General features: G+C 41.1%; 1 protein-coding gene across 1 annotated transcript in view; it reads left to right on the plus strand.

Moving 5' to 3' along the window:
• Positions 1–22,880, plus strand: part of LOC143040108 (ATP-dependent RNA helicase DDX54) — a 145,306-nt gene that overhangs the window by 103,159 nt on the left and 19,267 nt on the right. Inside the window, exons 11-12 of the mRNA XM_076210800.1 lie at positions 11,323–11,452; positions 19,082–19,288. Coding sequence (XP_076066915.1) covers positions 11,323–11,452; positions 19,082–19,288 — 337 coding nt within the window. The remainder of the gene's footprint in view (positions 1–11,322; positions 11,453–19,081; positions 19,289–22,880) is intronic.

The raw sequence follows: 22,880 nt of genomic DNA on the forward strand, positions 1-22,880 counted from the left end.
GCTTGTCAGAGAGACCGGTCTGTAATTTGATAGATCTTCCTTGTTTCTTCCCTTATAAATCCGTACAATATTTGCATTCTTCCAGTTATGTGGCACCTTTCCTTTTTGAAGTGAGAATTTAATAGTATTGTATATTTTATATGTTAATTCTTCCATGCATTCTTTCAGTATCCAATTTGCAATTCCATTTGGTCGCTGATTGCCTTCTGTGTTACAATTATTTCTATCATTGAGGGGGATATATATCTCTATTTCCTCACAGGTGAGTTTTCTATCGTGAATACTGATTTGAAGTGGTTGTTCATAATTTCAGCCATTTCCAGTACTTCTGTATATTCATATTTACCCTGACGCAGCTTTTCTATTCCTTGTTTATTCTTCATTTTGCCATTTACATACCTGTAAAATAGTTTGGGTTCTTCCTTGCATTTTTCTATTATTTTTTTTAGTAGTTTCTCTTTTCATTTCTGCGTATGTTTACATAATCATTTTTTAGTTTGATGTACATTAGTCATTTGCTTGTTTTCTTGTGTTTTTTCCATTTCTTTCAAGCTTTGTCTCTTTTATCCTTAGCCTCTACAGTTTTTTGTTGTACCAGCTTTTTATGTGTGTTCTTTCCTTTTTTTGTTGTGGTACGTATTTATTCACTCCCTCATTATGAATTTCTTTTAGTATATTCCATTTCTCTTCCATCCCTGTTTCTTCATTTAGGAATTTTTCCCAGTTCGCATTACGAAAGAAGTTTTTGAGTTTCTCAAAATTAGTTTTGTTGTACATTAGTCTTCATTCTGTTTTTCATTTCTACTTTGATCCATTTGCTCTTTCAACTCAAATGCTATTAGTACATGGTCACTCTTTCCTATTGGAGTTTTGTAATCAATTTTGTCGACAATGGTTTTTCACTACCTCTGTATCTGGTATTTTCCCTTATCCACTGAGTCATTGTGTATTCGATGGTCATGTCGAGCAGGACGTTGCCCCAGAGTTCCTCTCCCCTTCACTGTCATTTCCTCCCAACATATCTTTTGAATTAAAATCACCCATAATTACTATATTTCCTCTGTCCTTCAGTATATTAGATAATTCGTATTTTGTATCTTGTAATATTTTGGAATGATCACTTTCAGTCCAGGACTGTTTTGGGGGGCACATAAACCACTACAAATTTTCTACTCTTCATATATTTGCTTTTACCTTGTAACATAATTGATTCTACATTATTTTCTCCTTCAGTTAATTTTGTTACATTTAAATCATTGTTAGTTAAAATTAATACTCTGCCACCCTGTTTATCCTTTCTATTCTTCATCCAACAATTGTATAAACCTTGTCCCACAGTGTTGGGTGGTACAGTACATTTTGATTTAGTTTCCACTATTCCCATTATGTCTGATTTTTCTAAGGCCAGATAATCATTTAATTCATTCATTCCTGAAGTTATTCCATCTACAGGGTCTAACAGATAAATCCGTACAAACTTTGAAGAGGTTTTAAGCTCTTAAAAAGTAACATATGGCAATTCTGATTGTTTCCAGATACTTCCATTTGTCTAATAATTTAGCCAGTTGTATACTAGCACCGGTGCAATAAACATTAAGCAATGGAACAAGCCAAACGTTCAGCCATATGCGAACTTCGTCGCGCGGGTCACACTCCTAGCGCCATAATAAGGATGCTAAAATACTCCAGACAAACTGTTTACGATGTTTGTAAACGTTTTGATGAGACCGGCGAAGACCACAAGCCCACAAGCCCAGAAGGGGCAGAATTCTAACACCTTGCTTTTTAGCTGGTCTCAAGAGAAGTGTCAATGCAAATCCAGCCTTACCATTATCGACATTGGCAAAGAAGAGAGGTGTCAGCACAATGACAATTCACAGAGCATTAAAGAAATTGGGATTAACCTCATTCTCACAAGGAAAAAGACATCTTTTGACACGAAAAATGAAAGAAATCCGCTTGACCAGGTGCCAAAAGCTGTTGAACTGGATGAAGTCGAATGGCTCAGTCATCAAGTTTTTTCTGACGAGAAGATTTTCACGGTTGATGCTACTTTCAATAAGCGGAATGATCGCTGGATAGCCTCCTCATCCTCAGAGGTTCAACACAAGACAACGACGAAGAAACCAGCAAGTGTCATGGTGCTCTGTGTGGTGTCAACTGAGGGGGACGTCTTCACTCACTTCTTCAACAACAAGGAGAAAGTCAATGCCGTTGTCTATTGCAAAGTTCTAGAAGAGAAAATAATACCCTGGATGAAAGATAAGGCTAGTGGCAACCAGTTTGTCTTCCAACAAGACTCTGCTCCAGCCCACACAGCGAAGAGGACCACCAACCTTCTCGAATGGTCAAATGTGCAGTTCTGGAACAAAGAGTTGTGGCCCTCAAATTCGCCAGACCTAAACCCCTTAGATTATTATTTTTGGGCGCGAATTGAGGCCAAGGCATGTGACAAGCCACACAGAAGTATAACAACCCTGAAGACAGACATCAAGAAGGCTGTGGGTTCATTATCAAAGTCTGAGATCATCAACGCTGTATCCAAGATTCGTAAAAGCGTTGAAAGCGTCATAACAGCTGAAGGTGGTTACATTGAATGAAATCATTGTTCTTATTGCCTTTTCTAAATATACTGAAAATTTCATAACTCTCTGTTTATTATAACCCGAGATATTAATCTTAAAACATGTGATAAGAAGTTGTACGGATTTATCTGTTAGACCCTGTATATTGGTATAAGCTATTTTTAATTTCCTTTCTCATCTTTTTCTGCCTGCTTTGTTTCTTTTTTCCTTACTATTTTCTCAGCCTTAGGTCCACCACTCTCAAAAAAAAGAAAAACATTCTTTTCAGTTTCAGTTCTATTTTTGTTTTCATTCACTTCGTTTCTAAGTTCTTTTTCTTTTTCTTCTTCACTTTTTTATATATATAATTTTTTTATGTTCACTATTTGCTAATTTCGTTGTTCTGGATAGTACTTCCTCTGGAATTGTTTGGGATCTAAGCTTTACTTTCAATGGCCTGTATTGTTTTTCTTTAGGAAGAGAGGAGGAGTTTGAATGTGTTTGAGATGAAATGTCTGAGAAGCATGATAGGGGTTACTAGGCTGGATAGAGTGAGAAATGAGGAGGTGAGGAGAACAGGGGTGGAAAGGGAACTGGGAGATAGGGTTGATGAAAGGATATTAGGATGGTTTGGACACATGGAAAGAATGAGTGAAGAAAGATTAGTAAAAGAAGTGTGAAAGGCAGAGGTGGAAGGAGTGAATATGAGGGGATGTCCTAGGATGAGATGAATGGATGGGGTGAAAGGGGCATTACAAAAGAGAGGAATGTCTGTTGAGGAAGGACGGGAGAGGACAGAAGATAGGGGTGAATGGAGAGGGGTTGTGTATAGATGATGCTATGATGCATGAGGGGGAGTGGGTGGGAGATGGGGGTGAGGAAGTATGTATGAAAAAAAATTGACGCAGCCCGAAGGGATTTCTCCCTGTCTTCTCTTTTTCTGCATGAGGGGACGGAGAGGGGGGGTCGCCGAATTTATGAAGCGGCCTTGCTGTGGATGTGCTGTGTCTTGCGACACTGCTTTTGACCCAGGGCAATGGACAGGATGCAGGGATGACTCGTCATCCAAGAGGTGCCAAGATAAGAGGGAGGGTGGAGGGGAGTGGAATATATAGGAAATGGAATGGGTGGAAGTGGTTTCAATGCCTTTTTCTTTGTGGCTACCCCCCATGTAGGGGGAAAGAGCCGTTGGTATATGTATGTATGTATCTACCCATTCTATAAGTCCAAAATTTCCCTATTGAAACCCTGTTCTTTCTGGTAGTGAGAAGAGTGTAGAGGAAAGGGAGGCTTTTTGGATGGATTTAAATGAGTGCATAGAGGGTTTAGGGAGAAATGTCAATGTAGTGGTATTGGGAGACCTTAATGCTAGGGTAGGAAATGAACCAATAGATGGAGTGGTTGGGAAGTGTGGAGTTCTAGGAAAAAATTGTAGTGGAGTGTTGATAATGGAGATGTTTCTTGAAAGAGAGTTGATAATAGCAAATAGTGTTAAGGAAGAAAGTCAAGCATAAGTACACATGGGAGAGGGTAGTGGATGGAAGGGTAGTAGATAGACTGTTAATAGACTATATAGTGATAACTAGGAGTATTGTAGGAAGAGTTAAGGATATACATGATCTTAGGGGAGAGGGTGGGGGAATAGATCATTTTCTGGTGAAAGGTAAGTTGAGAGTGGAGGATAGATGGAGAAAGAGGAAAAGGACAAAAGGTGGGGAGGTACTTAGAGTGAACTGCTTAGATGAGAAAGAAAAGGAGAAGGAGTACAAGAAGAAGCTGAAGGAGGAGTGAGAAGGAGTGGAGGAGGAATGGGGATGGTTCAAGGAGGGAGTCACAAGGTGTGCAAAGATGGTGTGTAGAAGAAGGAGGATGGGAGGAAATAGAAAGCGGAATGAGGAAGCAAAGAAGGTTGTAGTAGAGAAGAAGTGAGCTTTCACAGATTGGTTACAAAATAGGATGAGGGAATCATATGAGAGGTACAAAGAAAAGAGAAGAGAAGTTAAAATATAATATAAAGGAGGCAAAGAGGAGTGCAGATGTGAAATGGGGCAAGAGTACGACAACATTTTGAAAGTAATAATAAGATATTTTGGGAAAAAATTAAGAGAGGAAGAGGAGGCAAATCAAATAAAGAAGAAAAGGTAAAAGGTGCAGATGGAGAGCTGATAATGGAAGAGAAGGCAGAAAGGGGAAGATGGACAGAGTATTTTAGGGAGTTGCTAAATGTGAAGGAGGATAATGAGGGAAAGGTAGTTGCAGAGGGATGCACTAAGAAAATAACAGTGAAGAGTGAGGAAAATGGAGGAGAAATAAGGAAAGATGAAGTGAAGGCAGTTGTTAAGATGATGAGAGCAGGTAAGGCACCTGGGTTGCATGGATGCCATGCAGAATGTCTAAAAAGAGGAGGTACAGTGATGGTGGACTGGCTGGTGAGGTTATTTAATATTTGTTTAAGAGAAGGTAGAGTGCCAAGGGAAAAGGAGGGTCTTGATTGAAAGTATTAGGAGAGGAAGAGAGGGAGTAATTGGTGAGGAATAGTTTGGGATTAGGACAGGTGGGGGTTGCGTAGATCAGATTTTTGTGGGAAGGCAGATATGTGAGAAAGCTATGGGAGAGGTAAGGATTTTTTTTTTTTTTTTTTTTTTGGGGGGGGGGGCTTTTATGGATTTGGAAAAGGCTTATGAAAGCTTAGAAAAGAAGGCACTGTGGGAGCTGTTGCAGATATACAGGATAGGAGGAAAGCTTTTAAGAGCAGTCAAGAGTTTTTATGAGAGTAGTAGAGCTTGCGTTAGGATTAGAAATGGAGAGAGTGAATGGTTTGAGGTAAAGGTGGGACTTCATCAGGGATGTGTTATGACACTGGCTGTTCAATTTATACTTGGATGAGGTGGTGCGAGAGGTAAATGTAAGGGTGGTGGGTTGGGGATTGGAGATGGTTAAAGAAAATGAAGAAAAGTGGGAAATAAGCCCGCTGTTGTTTGCCGAGGATTTGTGCGCTTATAGCATGATCAGAGTAGGGATTGAGAGAGTAAGTGATAGAGTTTTGGAAGGTGTGTGAAAGGAGGAAGTCGAAGATAGATATGGGGAAAAATAAGGTGATGAGAAGGACAAGGGGAGAAAGTGGCAGCAGACTGGAAGTGAGTATTAAGGGAGAGCGACTGGAGGAAGTGGATAGTTTTAGATACTTGGGTGCAAATGTGGCAGTAAAGGGAGGAGTGGAGGTAGAATGTAGATTGAGAGAAGCAAGTAAATGTCTTGGGGGATTAAAAAGTGTAATGATAAATAGACATTTGGGAATGGATGCTAAGGGGAGACTGTATGAAGGAGTGATTGTGCCTACAGCACTGTATGGGGCAGAAACATAGAAGAAAATAAGAGAGGAGTTTGAATGTATTTGAGATGAGGTAACTGAGAAGTATGATAGGGATTACTAGGCTGGATAGAGTGAGAAATGAGGTGAGGAGGAGAATGGGGGTGGAAAGGGAGTTGGGAGGTAGGGTGGATGAAAGAGTATTGGGGTGGTTTGGACACATGGAAAGAATGAGTGAAGAAAGATTAGTAAAAGAGGTGTGGAAGGCAAAGATGGAAGGAGTGAACATGAGGGATCGACCTAGGATGAGATGAATGGATGGGGTAAAAGAGGCATTGTGAAAGAGGGGAATGTCTGTTGAGGAAGGATGGGAGAGAACAGAAGATAGCGGTGAATGGAGAATGGGTGTGTATGGATTATGGGATTATGCTGTGATGCATAAGAGGAGTCGGTTGGAGATAGAGGGGTGAGGGAGTGTGTGTGTGAGAAATAAATTAATGCAGCCCAAAGGGATTTTTCACTGTCTTCTCTGCATGAGGGAGCAGAGAGAGGTTGTTGCTGATTTAATGAAGCGGCTTTGCTGTAGATATGCTATGTCTTGCGACACTGCTTCTGACATAGGGCAGTGGGCAAGATGCAGGGATGATCCATCATCCAGGAGGTGCCAAGATAAAAGGGTGGAGTGGAGTAGAGTATGTTAGGGATAGAATGGGGGAAGTGGCAACCTCCCTTATAAGGGGAAAAACCTTTGGTATATGTTATATGTATGTTTTTATGTATTTTGCAAGCAGTCCTCATTCACTCGCTTTTTCTCTTCCACTGCTGCCTTTCCCTCTGTATGTTATATTTTCATTCCATGTACTATATTTTGTGCATTTTATCCTTTCCTCATTAACCCCTTCCATACGGTGCCGCATATGTAGGCAGCATGAGCAAGTGGATATGTGAGGCTGCCATATCGGCGTCTTGATTATATTTATTATAGTTGCCCCTGCGTAATGACATACTCTCTAAACTGTCTTCATCACATTTTCTATGGTTATCAAAATTCACAGGTAAAAGAGAGAACGATCGATGTAAGCGGTGACTATATTTTATGATGCGAGTATTATCACGACACACCGTACACCTGGCAGATAATGCTGCCCGCGAGATTTTGGCCCGGAGTGAAGAGGTTAAAACATACCTGTTCTTCCTCTACTCAAACTTCTCCATTACTACATCACCACATCCCACTATTTTGTCAGCATCTGGTATTCTTTATATCCTTTTCATTCAATTTGTTTACTCCTAGCACCTCTACCTCCCTGTTTTTCCTCCACTTGAAGTTCTACCAAAAAGTGATCTTACAATCCACCATTCCCTTGAAAACATGAACATTCAGAACTATTTCAATCCTCCATTTGGGTACCACTATTATTAATGCCCTGTTAACCACCTTTTACTATATGTACTTTTGCTTGGCTCTCTTTTTTGAACACTGTTTCCTATTGTCAACTCCCTTTCTAAATACATCTCCAACTTCATCTCTCCACTATAATTCTTACCTAGCAACCCAAACATCCCTAGTACTCCATCTATTGGTTCGTCTACTCTAGCATTGAGATCTAACACCACTCACATTTACATTACCCCTAAAAGTGTCAAAAAGCAGTTAATTAAATGTTTATTCGTCATACCGTACTGATGGGTATTTGTGTTTACAGTTAACATTCCTGCCACTAGTTGGCACTGTTGTTCATTGACTTTAAGTGTTTTGAGGCTACCGATGTGAGGGACACTGTAGCAGACATTTTGAATTATGCAAGAGAATTCAACAGTGAGGTTCCAAGGAGTCTAAATGAGGAAAACTTAAATAATGGATGGAGGTAGACACTGATGCTCCACTAACTCACTGGCTGTCAAATGAAGAAATTGATGGTAACAACACCTGATGAAGGAACTGAAAGCAGTGATGAAGAAGAAGTAGATGACGGCACTGTGCAAGCTGAAGATAAGATTTCCCTGGATGAAACCATCAAACTCGCGGAGAAATTTATTGCTGCACTTGAGCAACAGCCATTTATCTCTGAGCAAGAAATTATGTGGATTTACAACCTCCAAGGAAAACTCATCAAAGAGAAGCCCAAATACATGAAACAATGGAAAATCCAGCTCCTTTTTTTTTTTTTTTTTTTTTTTTAAATAAAATTTCCGCCCCAACACAACTGCCTCGGCCAATGTCACCTTCGCCAGGACTTTCTAGTGCACCAGACCTACCTCTAGCTAACCCTAGGAGCAGCACACCAGCAGCATCGAACCCTACCCAAGAAATACCTGATGTGTGTTTGCCTGGATTTTTACATGACACATCCGATGAAGACCACCCAATCCCTGATATCACCCTTGCCACTGATAAAACTCCATCCACCTCTATGTAATTCATCTCTGCAGTGATTGTGTGGGTTCAACAATTTGTGAGTGGAAGAAATCAACTACCCTTGGTTAATACAGTACAGTACTATGTTTCGGTAAAAGTCTCAAGGATTTCGGATAATCGAGACTCGACCTGTATTAGAGTTGGTGTTAGAAAGGAAGAGAGCGAGTGGTTTTAGATATCGATGGGACTTAGCCAGGGGTATGTCATGTCACCATGGATGTTCACTATGTACATGGATGGGGTGGTGCAGGAGGTAAATACAAGGGCAATGGACCAAGGATTGGAAATGGTTAAAGAAAATAGAAAAAAGTGGGAGGTAAGTCAGTTGTTGTTTGCTGATGATACTGCACTTGTGACAAGATGAGAGGGGGATTAAGAAAGTTAGTGATGGAGTTTGGGAAGGTGTGCAAGAGGAGGAAGTTCAATAGAAATGTGGGTACAAAGGGAGAGAATGGCAGCAATTTGGAAGTGAGTATTAAAGAGAGAGGCTGGAGGAAGTGGATAGCTTTAGATACTTTAGGTCACATGTGGCAGGAAAGGGAGGAGTGGAGGTGGGGGTAGAATGTAGATTGAGAGAAATAAGTGTCTTGGGGGATTAAACAGTGTGATAAGAAATAGACATTTGGGAATGGATGCTAAGAGGAGATTGTATGAATGGGTGATTGTGCTGACAGCACTGTATGGAGCAGAGACATGGAACTTAAGAGAGGATGAGTGTAAATGTGTTTGAGTTGAAATATCTGAATAGTACAGGGTGTTTGGGATAAATTTGATGATTTTTGATCTATCATTTCAGAACCATTTGAAGGATTTAATAGCAGTAAATTGCAAGGTATAGCTGATTCTGAGTACTATTGGTGGGTGTGAGACTAGAGAGCATGGACGACTTGAAAGCACTGGAATATTGGAAGAGAGTGACCTGCATCATGATGATTCATGCCAGATTAAAAGATTCAGAAATCTTAGTTGCAGCTCAGTGCTTCTTGAATACTGTAAAGGCCATGAGATGTGAGGTGGAGAATTGCATTGAAGATGTGGAAGCAGTGGCTAGCAGGAAGGATTATAGCAGGTGTTCTGACTCTGTCCGCACAATGAAATTTGTCGAGAAGCTGCAGAAAAAGATGTGCAAGATCCAGGCAAGGCAATTCAGACCTTGGCAAGAGAGATGGGTGTTGGAGTGGGGACTATGAAGAAAGCATTGAACAAGGATCTTTGCTACTTCTCATATAAGAGGCACAAGGGTCAACTACTCACTGCCAAGGCCCAAGAGACTCCCCAACAAGGTCAAACACTCAGTCGAGCTGGCGATGCTCTGGTTCTTCTTAGACGAGAAGAACTTCTGCCAAGACCAGTTACACAATGTGCAGAGCAATAGGTGACTAGCCTACAGTCTGCACAAATTACCACGCTTCATGAAGACTGTTATGGTCTTTGGGTGTATTTCCAGCAAAGGCCACGTCATGCCACCCCACAACTTAAGAAGGATTCAGACTCACTTCAGTTGGCTATATTTACTGTCCACTGTTGTTAAGCACTTGGTGGAGAGGGTGGCTGTGGGAAGAACATATGTGTGGCAGCAGGACTCAGCTCTGTGTCACACCTCCGGGAAAACCCAAAAGTTGTCCAAGAACTTCTACGACTTCAACAGTCCCAACATCTGGCCCCCCAACGCACCTGATTACAACCCTATGGACTATTATGTGTGGGGTATAGTTAGAAAAGACACAAATTGTACTGCCTGCATGCATCGCCAAGGATGAGCTGATTATCAGGATCAAACTGGTGTTCAGGCGTCTCTTGAAAGACACTGAAGGCTGTGTGCTGTAGGTTCAAGTCCCATCTGGAGGCCATGGTGGAGGCTTAAGGCAGCTGCTTCTTTGAGTGAACTGTATTTTGCAAAAGATCCTCTAAGAGATGCACTTTGAATTTTGAGAATACATCCATTTTTGGCCAAGGTATGATGTTTTTCTTTCCTTTCTGAAAAAATGCCAAATTTATCCTGAACATCCTGTATGGTAGGGGTTACAAGATTGGATAGATTGAGAAATGAGGAGGTGAGAAGGAGAGTGGGTTGTGGAAAATGAGATGGGAGATAGGGCTGATGAAAGAATATTGGAAGGGCACATAGAAAGAATGAGTGATGGAAGATTAGTAAAAGAAGTCTGAGAGGCAGAGGTGGATGGAGTGAAGATGAGTGGGCAACTGAGGATGAGATGTATAGATAGGGTGAAAGGGACATTGAGCAAGAGGGAAATGTCTGTTGAGGAAAGGAGAAGGCAGAAGATAGGGGTGAATGGAGAATGGAAGTGTATGGATGATACTTTGATGCATGGAAAGGAGTGGGTGGGGGATGGGGGCATTGGGGAGTGGTTATGTGTGAGTGATATTTTGACGCAGTCCGAAGGGATTTTCCCCCATCTTCAATATTTCTGCATGAGGACAAAGAGGGGCGTCACCGATGAAATGAAGTGGCCTTGCTGTGAATGTGCTTTGTCTTGCTGCATTGCTTCTGACCCAGGGTGATGGGCAAGATACAGCAATGTCCTGTCATCCATGAAGAGCCAAGATGAGAGGGATGGAAGAAGGGGTGGTGAATGGGAGTAGAATGGGTGGGAGTGGAATTATGCCTTTTGACTTTGGCTACCACCTTTGTAAGAGGGGAAAAGCCCTTGGTATATGTATGTCTATGTTGTATCAGATATTGGTTGGTTTCTGTATCACTAGCTTGTAGAAACAAGGACAGGAACAGTTGCCAGTTGTCAGTTTTCTATATGGGAGAAAATGAAAGGGAGTTTATCCTGATAGAGATCTTAGGCCTAATCTGTAGACAGAATGCCAGTTTCTTGGAGCTGCAGCTTTATAAAGAGGTTAGGTTATTGATGAGATTTAAAGACAAGTGAACCACCTCATGCCCACTCCCATTATTGGGAAAAGATGTATTAAATATTTTTACAACTCAAATTAGTAGGTTTGTATATGTCCTTATCGATATGTTTATATATCAACTTTGGTTGAAAAATATTTTTCAGATATGCCTCTCAGGAACCTAAAGAGGAAGAAGAAGAAGATTGGAACCATATCTATGGTCGAGCACCTCAAACCCTCATTGATAGTGAAATGGATCAGATACGACAGTGGCATGAAACTTCAGTTGACGTGGTGAGTTTGTGTAATTCTATCCTTATATACAAATAGGAAGTATTCATCAGCATAGGTAATTACTTCATTGATATAAGTGACACTTAATTTTTATATAGAAATCCAGTGTTGGGAACAAGCTTGACCCTTCATCTACAAGAGGTTGAAATAAAAGGGACAATAAAAGGGTGTGAGATGGATAAATATTGGATGTTTGCCGTATCAACAACCCACTTTATAAGGGGGAAAGGGCCTTTTTGTATATGTAAGAAAAATGAAGAGAAATAAAGCATAAGAAAGGAGGCAATGAGGAGAGCAGATGTGAGAAGGGGTAAGAGTATGACAGAAAATTTTGAGAAAAGATGTTTTGGAAAGAAATTAAAAAAGGAAGAGGAGGCGAATGAAGTAGAGAAGAAAAGGTAAAAGGTGCAGATGGAGAGCTGATAATGGAAGAGAAGGCAGTAAGAGGAAGATTGGCAGATTATTTTAGAGAGTTGCTAAATGTGAAGGAGGATAGTGAGGGCAAGATAGTTGCAGTGGGAGGTGCTAAGAAAATGACCATGATGAGTGAGGAAAATGGAGGAGAAATAAGGCTCCTGGGTTGGATGGATGTCATGCAGAATGTCTAAAAAAAGGAGGTACAGTGATGAGTAAAAGCAGCAACGACTGCAACAGCACTGTAAGAGAGAGGCCAAATGCAGAGTATGGGATCCAGTGTATTTCACATTTTGCCCAGCAAGGCTTCTTAAGAAATAACATAGTGGACAAACATCTGACTCCTTATATAACCTGAGCTTGCGGGAAGAAACAAACATAAAACTGGTGTAAACACAATTTGTGTAAATTGCTCGTTACTTTGTTATTAAAGTTGCTAAAGGTTTATTTATTGTAAAAAATCCATTGTTTTGATTTATATTATCAAAGAGAGATACAAAAGCAGATTCAAAATATCTGTGTTCCATAGTATGGTTTTCATATTTAATAACCTTAGAATTATTCCAGTCAGCATTGTGGCCTGTATCGTATCTATGTCTAACAATGGCATTATTCATATTGTAAGTTTTCATATACGAGTATTTATGTTCCAATATTCTTTTATCAACACCATGGAAACTTTCACCAATGTAGACATTTTTAGAACAAACATGGCACACAGTAAACACCTGCTTGATGAACATTTTCCCTATTTTTATTTTGGCTTTTTATAAGGTTGCCAACTATTACCGAGCTGGTTTTAACACATTAACACCAGCTTTATTTAATAATGAGGATATATTGTCTGCAACTGAGGTATTAGGTAATATGATCCTCTTTGTACATTCTTCTTTAATTTTTTCTACTATTTTATGAATAATTTCAGCTTTCTTCTTGGCTTTTAGGATAAAGTAAGGAGGGTATTTTAGTTTAGTAAAAGCATTAAAAATGTCATTAAATTCTTCCTCCAAATACTCCTCTGAACATATCCTCAAACTTTTCTTATCCGTAACAGAGTAAAAATGTACATAATCATTATTATTTGTCTTTTTCCTAAAAACTTTAAACTTTATATTGTTTCTGTCTTTTATTTTTAATAAAAGACAGAAACAATATAAAGATAAGGGAACATGTTATTTTCATATTCTGCTGTAAACTTGATATTCCCCCACCTTTATCCACACTAGTGATTAATATATCATCGTCCCTTCCTAGTTTCTCTAAGGCTAATCTGAACCGTCTGGGTATGGAATATTGATTGATCGTGGCTAGAGCATGAAAGCACGTGACTAGACCTTGTTTGAAACCTTTTCATGCTCTAGCCACGATCAATCAATGTTCCATACCCAAACGGATCAGATTAGCCTTACAGAAACTAGGAAGGGATGATGATATAGTAATCACTAGTGTGGATAAAGGTGGGGGAGTTGTCATCATGAAGAGGGTAGATTATGACACAAAAATGTTAGACTTGCTCAGCGACACCAATACATATGAAGAGAAACATATTGGGCATGCAGCTTTAGAAGGGGAGAAATTAAAGAAAGAAGCAAGGAAGATACTCACAAGAACCAGCCAGGGGGAAAAGCTACTGGGTCTGTTAGAGGAAGCCCCTAAACCACCCAGTGTGAGGGGACTTTCGAAAACTCATAAACCAAACGTTCCGATGAGACCCATCACCTCTGGTATCAGGAGTGCCCCACACAGACTGGCCAAATGCCTAGCCAAACCACTATCACAGAGGCTAGGCTCGATAACTAACATACATACATACATATACCAAGGCTTTTTCCCCCTTACAAGGGAGGTAGCCAAAAAGGAAAAGGCATAAAATCATTCCCACCCATTTCATCCCTAAATACACTCCACAACCCTCCACCCTCCCTCTTATCTTAGCACCCCCCGGATGACGGATCATTCCTGCACCTTGTCCACTGCCATGGGTTAGAAGCAGTATCGCAAGACACAGGACATCCACAGCAAGGCCGCTTCATTAAATCGGCGACCCCCCCTCTCTGGCCCCCCTAGCAAAATATGAGAAGACGAGGAGAAATCCCTTTCGGCTGCATCAAATTTTTCTCACACATACTACCTCACCCCCCATCCCCCCACCCATTCCACCTCATGCATCACAACATCATCCATATACAACCACTTCCCATTCACCCCTGTCTTCTGTCCTCTCCTGTCCTTCCTCAACAGACATTCCCCTCTTCCCCAAAGCCCCCTTCACCCCATCCCTCCACCTCATCCTAGGACGTCCCCTCATGTTCCCTCCCTCCACATCTGCCTTCCATACCTCTTTTACTAGTCTTTCTTCACTCATTCTTTCCATGTGTCCAAACCATCCTAATACTCTTTCGTCAACCCTATCTCCCAACTCCCTTTCCACCCCTGTTCTCCTCCTCACCTCATTTCTCACTCTAGCCTAGTAACCCCCATCATACTTCTCAGACACCCCATCTCGAACACATTCAAACTCCTCTCTTCCTCTCTTATGTTCCATGTTTCTGCCCCATACAGTGCTGTTAGCACAATCATTCCTTCATATAGTCTCCTCTTATCATCCATTCCCAAATGTCTATTTCTCATTACACTTTTTAATCCACCAAGGCATTTACTCGCTTCTCTCAATCTACATTCTACCTCCTTCACTCCACCTTTTCCTGCCACATTTGCAACCAAGTATCTAAAACTATCCACTTCCTCCAGTCGCTCTCCCTTAATGCTCACTTCCAGTCTACTACCACTTTCACCCCTTGTACATCTCATCACCTTACTTTTACCCACATTTATCTTTAGCTTTCTTCTATTTCACACTCTCCCAAACTGTCACCAACTTCCTCAATCCCTCCTCTGATCCTGCCACAAGCGCAGTGTCGTCCGCAAACAACAGCTGGCTCACCTCCCACTTTTCTCCATTTTCCTTAACCATCTCCAATCCCTGACCCACTACCCTTGCATTTACCTCTTGCACCACCCCATCCATGTATAAGTTGAACAGCCAGGGCAACATAACGCATCCTTGACGAAGTCCCACCTTTACCTCGAACCACTCACTCTCTCCATTTCTAATCCTGACACAAGCTCTACTACCCTCATAAAAACTCTTGACAGCTCCTAGAAGCTTTCCTCCTATCCCATAAATCCGCAAAACCTCCCACAGTTCCTTCCTGTCTACCCTGTCATAAGCCTTTTCCAGATCCATAAAAGCCCCCCCAAAAAAATCCTTCCCCTTTCCTATAGCTTTCTCACATATCTGTCTTACCACAAAAATCTGATCTACACAACCTCTACCCATCCTAAATCCACACTGTTCCTCACCAATTACTCCCTCTGTTCCTCTCCTAATCCTCTCAATCAAGATCCTCCCATAATCCTTCCCAACTACACTTAACAAGCTAATCCATCTGAAAGTACTACATTCACACTTGTCCCCTTTTCCCTTGTAAAGTGGAACTATACAGGCACTCCTCCAGTCCTTCGGCACTCTACCCTCTCTCCAGCAAACATTAAATAACCTCACCAGCCAGTCCACCATCACTGTACCTCCTTTTTTTAGACATTTTGCATGGCATCCATCCAGACCAGGTGCCTTTCCTGCTTTCACCATCTTACAACTGCCTCCACTTCATCCTTCCTTATTTCTCCTCCATTTTCCTCACTCATCACGGTCATTTTATTCGAATTTCACACTGCAGCTATCTTTCCCCCCCTATCCTCCTTCACATTTAGCAACTCCCTAAAATATTCTGCCCATCTTCCCCTTACTGCCTTCTCTTCCATTATCATCTCTCCATCTGCACCTTTTACCTTTTCTTCTCTACTTGATTTGCCTCCTCTTCCTCTCTTAATTTCTTTCCAAAACATCTTTTTATTACTTTCAAAATTTTCTGTCATACTCTTACCCCACTTCACATCTACTCTCCTCTTTGCCTCCTTTACCTTTTGCTTTACTTCTCTTTTCTTTTCTTTGTACCTCTCATATGACTCCCTCGTCCTATTTTGTAACCAATCTGTGAAAACTTGCTTCTTCTCTTCTACAACCATCTATGTTTCCTCATCTCACCATTCACTACCCTTCCTTCTATTTCCTCCTGTCCTTCTTGTTCCACACACCATCTTTGCACACTTTGTGACTCCCTCCTTGAACCATCCCCATTCCTCCTCCACTCCTAGCTCTACTCTATCCTTCACTCCCTCCCACTCCTCCTTCAACTTCTTCTTGTACTCCTCCTTTTCCTTTTTATTTAAGGAGTTCACTCTAAGCACCTCCCTACCTTTTGTCCCTTTCCTCTTTCTCCATCTATCCTCCACTCTCAACTTACCTTCCACCAAAAAATGATCTGATATTCCCCCACCCTCTCCCCTTAGCACATGTACATCCTTAACTCTTCCTATCATAATCCTATTTACCACTACATAATCCATTAACGCTCTATCTACCACCCTTCCATCCACCACCCTCTCCCATGTGTACTTATGCTTGACTTTCTTCCTAAACACTGTATTGGCTATCATCAACTCTTTCAAGACATCTCCACCATCAACTCTCCACTACATAATGGAAGACTGCATTATACACAATCATGCACACAAACAACACAACATACACTCTATAAAGGATTTGTGGGAAAACCCAGTTTCGGCTGTGGCCTTCCTTGGGGAGACGGGACTGCTCGGACAGACAGTCTAGGGAACGACAACAACAACAACAACAACAACTCTCCACTACAATTCTTTCCTGGAACTCCACATTTCCCAACCACTCCATCAATTGGATCATTTCCTACCCTAGCATTAAGGTCTCCCAGTACTATTACATTGACATTTCTCCCTAAATCCTCTATGCACTCATTTAAATCTATCCAAAAAGCCTCCCTTTCTTCTACACTCTTCTCACTGCCAGGCCCATATGCACTTACAAAAACCCACATCTCCATTCCGTTTCACCTTCATCCACATTATCCTTGAGGAAACCTCCTTCCACTCCACTACACATTTACCTATCTCTTCACTTACTAGTATAGCCACCCCTTCCCTCCCTCACCCTCTCTTCACTCCTGATAACCTCCCACTTACACTCCCAAACTTACACTCGCCCTTCCCTTTCAACTTAGTTTCACTCAAAGCCAACACATCCATCTTTCTTCTCACAAACATACTACCTATCTCTTCCCTTTTACTCTCATCTGTACCTCATCCACGCACATTAAAGGACCCAAACCTTTGGATGCTGGTCGGAAAACTCCTAGACCCTCTTATGCTTTAACTTTTTTTAGGAATTTCCCCTGTGGGGCTACAGGGAGAAGGATGCCTAGTCCCAATCCCCGTCCCTTTCTTCTCGCCTCTTACGATCCAAGTGGAAATACTTGGTGGCAGTAATTTTTTCCCCCACCACAGGGAAGTATAAGTAACACCCATTTAAAAAACTCTAGGGATCTGATTACGAGGTTAAAGAATGTGGATCTTTCAGAAAAAGTGATGGCTAGTTATGATGTAACTGCGCTCTTTGCGAATGTCGAGGTAAAAGGGGCGTTGGCAGCAGCAAAGAAGGTAGTAGACAGTTTGGATGAGGATGATTTACCAGTGGGAAAAAGTGATTACTTAAAATTAGTGTCTCTATGTGTGAAGTTTGGTCCTTCCATGTTCAACAGGAAAGAATACAGACAACACCGAGGACTTGCAATGGGTAGTCCTCTCAGTGCAGTTCTGGGCTCATTGTATATGGAAGTTTTAGAGACAGATTATTTCATAAAGATTATGGGTAAAGACACACTTTGGCTGAGGTACGTGGATGACGTCCTCGTCATCGCTCCAAAAGAGGTACAATTAGATGACAAGTTGAGTAGATTGAATCATGTTGAACCAAATATCCAGTTTACTATCGAACACGAGATGGATAACAGACTAGTTTTCTTGGATACGGTGATTTGGAGGAGAGGTAGTAAGGTATCATTCTCGGTCTACAGAAAAAGCACCAATAAAGACAGTATTATTCATTTCTACTCAGCACATAGTAACAAAATTAAAAACGGAGTGGTTATAGGATTTTTCTTAAGGGTGTACCGTATTTATTAAAAATGGAGTGGTTATAGGATTTTTCTTAAGGGTGTACCGTATTTGTAACGAAGAATTTTTAGAGGATGAAATCAAATATATATTCAAAGTGTTCACTAAACTCAGATACCCAGAAGGACTACTGCACAGATTGAGAAAGAAAGCAGTGGTAATAATGAGAAGGAAGAAGGACAACTGGTCCGGAGAAGGCAGGGCTGGGTTTTTGTCTGTCCCCAACTCGAAATACACGGAGGAGTTTGGACATATTCTCACAAACCGGATGTGAGCATTGCTTTCTCCACGGGTACAAAATTAGGAGAGGTTGTCAAGAATAAAAATAAATCAGATAAAGGTATGGAGAAAGGCGCGATCTACAATATACCATGTGGTGGTTGTCCGTTAGGATATTATGGAGAGACGGGAAGATCTGTGGAACTGTGGACATACGAACACAAAAATGACGTCAGAGCTCACAGAAGCTCCAACTTGCTAGTAGTTCATTTAGACCAATGCGGTCATCTTCCAGATTGGAACAAGATAGAGGTGCTCCACAAAGGTCTAGAGAAAAAGAAAAGAAAAATAGTGGAGGCAGCCTACATTACTTCCCACCCCTGCATCAACCATAGGGAAGGGTTTATAAAATTAGCAGGAGCAGCAGGCACTCTAATTATCAAGGAGGTTAAAAAGACGATTGAGAACGGAGGGAGAAGTGGCATGGTCGGAGTTGCATGAGAAGGGTTGAGAATGGATGAGAGTATGGAGGGAGAGGAACATGGCAATGATGAATTATATAAGCTGTTCATTTTCTGAGACTGTATGTACTTTGAGAATGTCCTGGTAAGGACAAAACGTCAGTGAATAAAACTCCAACTGTTCTCTGTGTTTAGCTCACCGCCCCTCCACTCATTTGTCTTCCATACTTCAACATAACTGTTTACATTCGAACGCAGTGGTCAATCTTGGGAAACTTTTGACCGGTCAACATTTTTCCTCCATTTTCCTTCTATGTATGTATGTTCTTCCTCCTGTGCTATTTTTAGTGGTCTTTATGTTCTATTATATGGGAGCTCACTGACACAAAAGATCATATTTTCATATTAATATTTCTCTTGTCAGGATACCATGAAACAAACTACAATCAATGCTTACAAGCAGTATGTCAAGTCACGCCCTCCTGCCTCAAATGAAAGTATTCGTCGCATGAAAGATGAGCCCCTAGAACAGCTTATGGGATTTCACCCACTTCTCCTTACAGAAACAAGTAAACAAGAGAAAGAACGAAACAGTATGTTAGAGGCACTCAAGAAAGTACGGCCAAAAACAGTAAGTGATCCTTGCAGCAATTTGTTTTACTTGACTGAATCATTTTCAACTAATAATCAATCTTTTGCCATAGGTCCCTCTTGTAGGAGACCCATGGCTCCTTAGTCATCAGATTGACCCACAAGTTACTAAGGAAATGTGTTGTTTGGGTAAGACTAAGAGTAGTACTATTTTCAAATATTTCATCTTCAACATGTTCAGGTGCATTTTTTCTGGTTCAATTTTATTTTAATTTCATAAACAATTTAACCCCTTCCATACGGTGCCGCATACGTAGGCGACATGAGGAGGAAGTGGATATGCGAGGCTGCCATATCGGCATCTTGATTATATTTATTGTAGTTGCCCCTGCGTAATGACATACTCTCTAAACTGTCTTCATCACATTTTCTATGGTTATCAAAATTCACGGGTGAAAGAGAGAACGATCGATATAAGCAGTGACTATATTTTATGATGCGAGTATTATTACGACACATCGTACGTCTGGCAGCTAATGCTGCCTGCGAGATTTTGGCCCGTACTGAAGAGGTTAATGCAACATGCCTTTACAATGAATTCAAGTAGCAAAGCTTACCTGTCAGTAAGCATCCTATCTCCTCCCCTTATATTGTAAGTTTCTGCTCCATATAGTGCAATTAGTACAATCACTCCTACATATGATCTCTTTATATTCTTCCCAAATACATAATTATTTCATGTAACATTTGTAATTCCTTCCCTCTTACTCTTATCATTCACTTCTACAACCACTCCTCTATTCCTTGCCATATATGACCCTTTGTGCATAGAACTCCACTTCCTTAACCCACTGCAATCATTCATTATGCATCTCATCACCTTACTTTTGCCTACATGTATTACTCTCAACTTTCTTGTCTCACACACCCTGGTACCCATCCTATTTTAGGTCCCATATGATCATTAATGTACTATATTGTAATGCATGCAAATGCTTTAGGCTGCTGGAGTGAGAAGGCAGTCACGGCCTTTCTCTCACGGTGGTTGTTAAGTGGCAACCCTGTGTTGTCGCAGTGAGTTGCTGAATACCACCTTTGTATGGAGGTATGAGGAGACATCCAGAGTTTTGACCCAGACCTCACTAAGTGTAGGCTACCTTTCAAGCTGAATTGTATATTTAGTTTTAGTGTCATTACATACCCTGTTTGGGGTGATGGCTTCATGTGATTGTGGGGTTACAAGCCGCTCAATAGCATACAACAGATAATTTAGGGTCTATATGGGGTGCCCCTATGGACCAGAGCCACACATCATTATGCAAAAAAAAATGCATAAGAAAATCTGGGAAGAGTTTTCCACCCAGAACCCCAAGTTTTGGGTCTTGTAATGTATATGGATGTGGTAAGATGAGAGTAAAAGGGAAGAGATAGGCAGTATGATTGTGTGAAAAAATTGGATTTGTTGGCATTGAGTGAAACTAAGTTGAGAGGGAGGGGGAAGTTTGAGTTTGGGAGGGTGTCAGGAATGAAGAGAGGATGAAGGAGAGAAGGGGTGACTATACTAGTAAGTGAAGAGATAGGGAGATGTGTGGTGGAAGTGATGGAATGAAAGTTTTCTTCAAGGTTACTGTGGATAAAGGTGAAACTGGGAAGGGAGATGTGGGTGTTTTTAAGTGCATGTGGGCCTAGTAGAGAAGAGTGTAGAGGAATGGGAGGCTTTTTGGATGGATTTAAATAAGTGCATAGGAGGTTTAGTGAGAAATGTCGATATTGTATCGGAAGATCTTAATGCAAAGGTAGGAGACGAACCAGTAGATGGAATGGTTCGAAAGTGTGAAGTTCCAGGAAAATTTTGTAGTGGAGAGATGATGGTGATGTGTCTAAAGAGTTGATGATAACAAATACAGTGTTTAGGAAGAAAGTCAAGCATAAGTACATATGGGAGAGGGTGGTGGATGGAAGGGTTTTATATAGGGCTTTAATGCACTATATAGTGGTAACTGGATTTGGTTTATCGTCACAAAATCCCCCCCTATCGGGAGGCTAGGACGGTGCTCCTTTCAGTGGACTTTGTATCGTGAAATTTAATGAACTATGCCCTTAGTTCAACTCGCCCCGAGCGGGATTCGAATCGTCATCATCTCGACCTTCGCCGCAAGTAACGACACCCTAACCCGCTCGGCCAGCGAGCATCCAGAACTGGGAGAAGACTTGGATGTACATGTTCTAAAGGGAGAAAGTGAGGAATATCAGATAATTTTTTTGGTGGAAGGTAAGTTGAGAGTGGAGGATAGATGGGGAAAGAGTAAAAGGACAAGGTAGGAAGGTGCTTAGAAGTAAACTGCTTAAATGAGAAAGAATAGGAGAAGGAGTACAAAAAGGAGCTGAGAGTAGAATGGGAGGAGGAATGGTTATGTTTAAAGGAGGGAGTCACAAGGTGTGTAGAACAAGGAGGATGGGAAGAAATAGAATGAAGGGTAGTGAGTGGTGGGATGATGAAGCAAATAAGGTTGTAAAAGAGAAGAAATAAACATTCATTGGTCACAAAACAGGATGAGAGAATCATATGAGAGGTACAAAGACGAGAGAAGTAAAGCATATGATAAAGGAGGCAAAGAGGAGAGCAGATGTGAGATGGGGTAAGAATGTGATGGAAAATTTTGAAAGTAATAAAAAGATGACTTGGAAGGAAATTAAGAGAGGAAGAGGAGGCAAATCAAGTTGAGAAGAAAAAGTAAATGGTTGCAGATGGAGAGGTGATAATGGAAGAGATGGCAGTAAGAGGAAGATGGGGAGAGTATTTTAGGGAGTTGCTAAATGTGAATGAGGACAGGGAGGGAAATGTAGTTGCAGTAGGAAGTGCAAAGATAATGCCAGAGATGAATGAGGAAAATGGAGGAGAAATAAGGAAAGATGAGGTGAAAGCAGTTATTAAAATTATGAGAGCAGGTAAGGCACCTGGGCTTGATGTGTGTCATTCAGAGTGTCTTAAAAGGGAGATATAGTGATGGTGGACTGGCTGGTGAGGTTATTTAATGTTTGCCTAAAAGAGGGTAGAGTGCCAGAAGACTGGAAGAGTGACTGTATAGTTCCACTTTACAAGGGAAAAGGGGACAAGTGTGAGTGTAGTAGTTTGAGAGGGATCAGTTTGTTAAGTGTAGTTGTGAAGGCTTATGTGAGGGTTTTGAATGAGAGGATTAGGAGAGGAACAGAGAATAATTTGTGAAGAACAGTGTGGGTTTAGTACAAGTATGGGTTGCATGGATTAAGATTTTTGTTGTAAGGGATATTTGTGATAAAGCTTTAGGAAAAGGTAATGTTTGTTGGGCCTTTATGGATCTGGAAAAGGCTTATGACAGGGTAGACAGGGAGGCACTGTGGGAGGTATTGCAGATATATGGGATAGGAGGAAAGCTTTTAAGATGGTCAACTTTTTACAAGAGAAGTAGAGCTTGTGTTAGACTTAGAAATGGTTTGAGGTAAAGGGGAAACTTTGCCAGAGATGTATCATGCTGCCTTGGGTGTTTAGTTTATACATGGATGAAGTGGTATGAGAGGTAAACACAAGGGTAATGAGTCAGGGATTGGAGATGGTTAAAAAAAAAAGGAGTAAAATGGGAGATATGCCAGTT

This window comes from Oratosquilla oratoria, chromosome 27, assembly GCF_046742065.1.
Source record: "Oratosquilla oratoria isolate Oo_2021 chromosome 27, ASM4674206v1, whole genome shotgun sequence".
Classification (NCBI taxonomy): Eukaryota; Metazoa; Arthropoda; class Malacostraca; order Stomatopoda; family Squillidae; genus Oratosquilla; species Oratosquilla oratoria.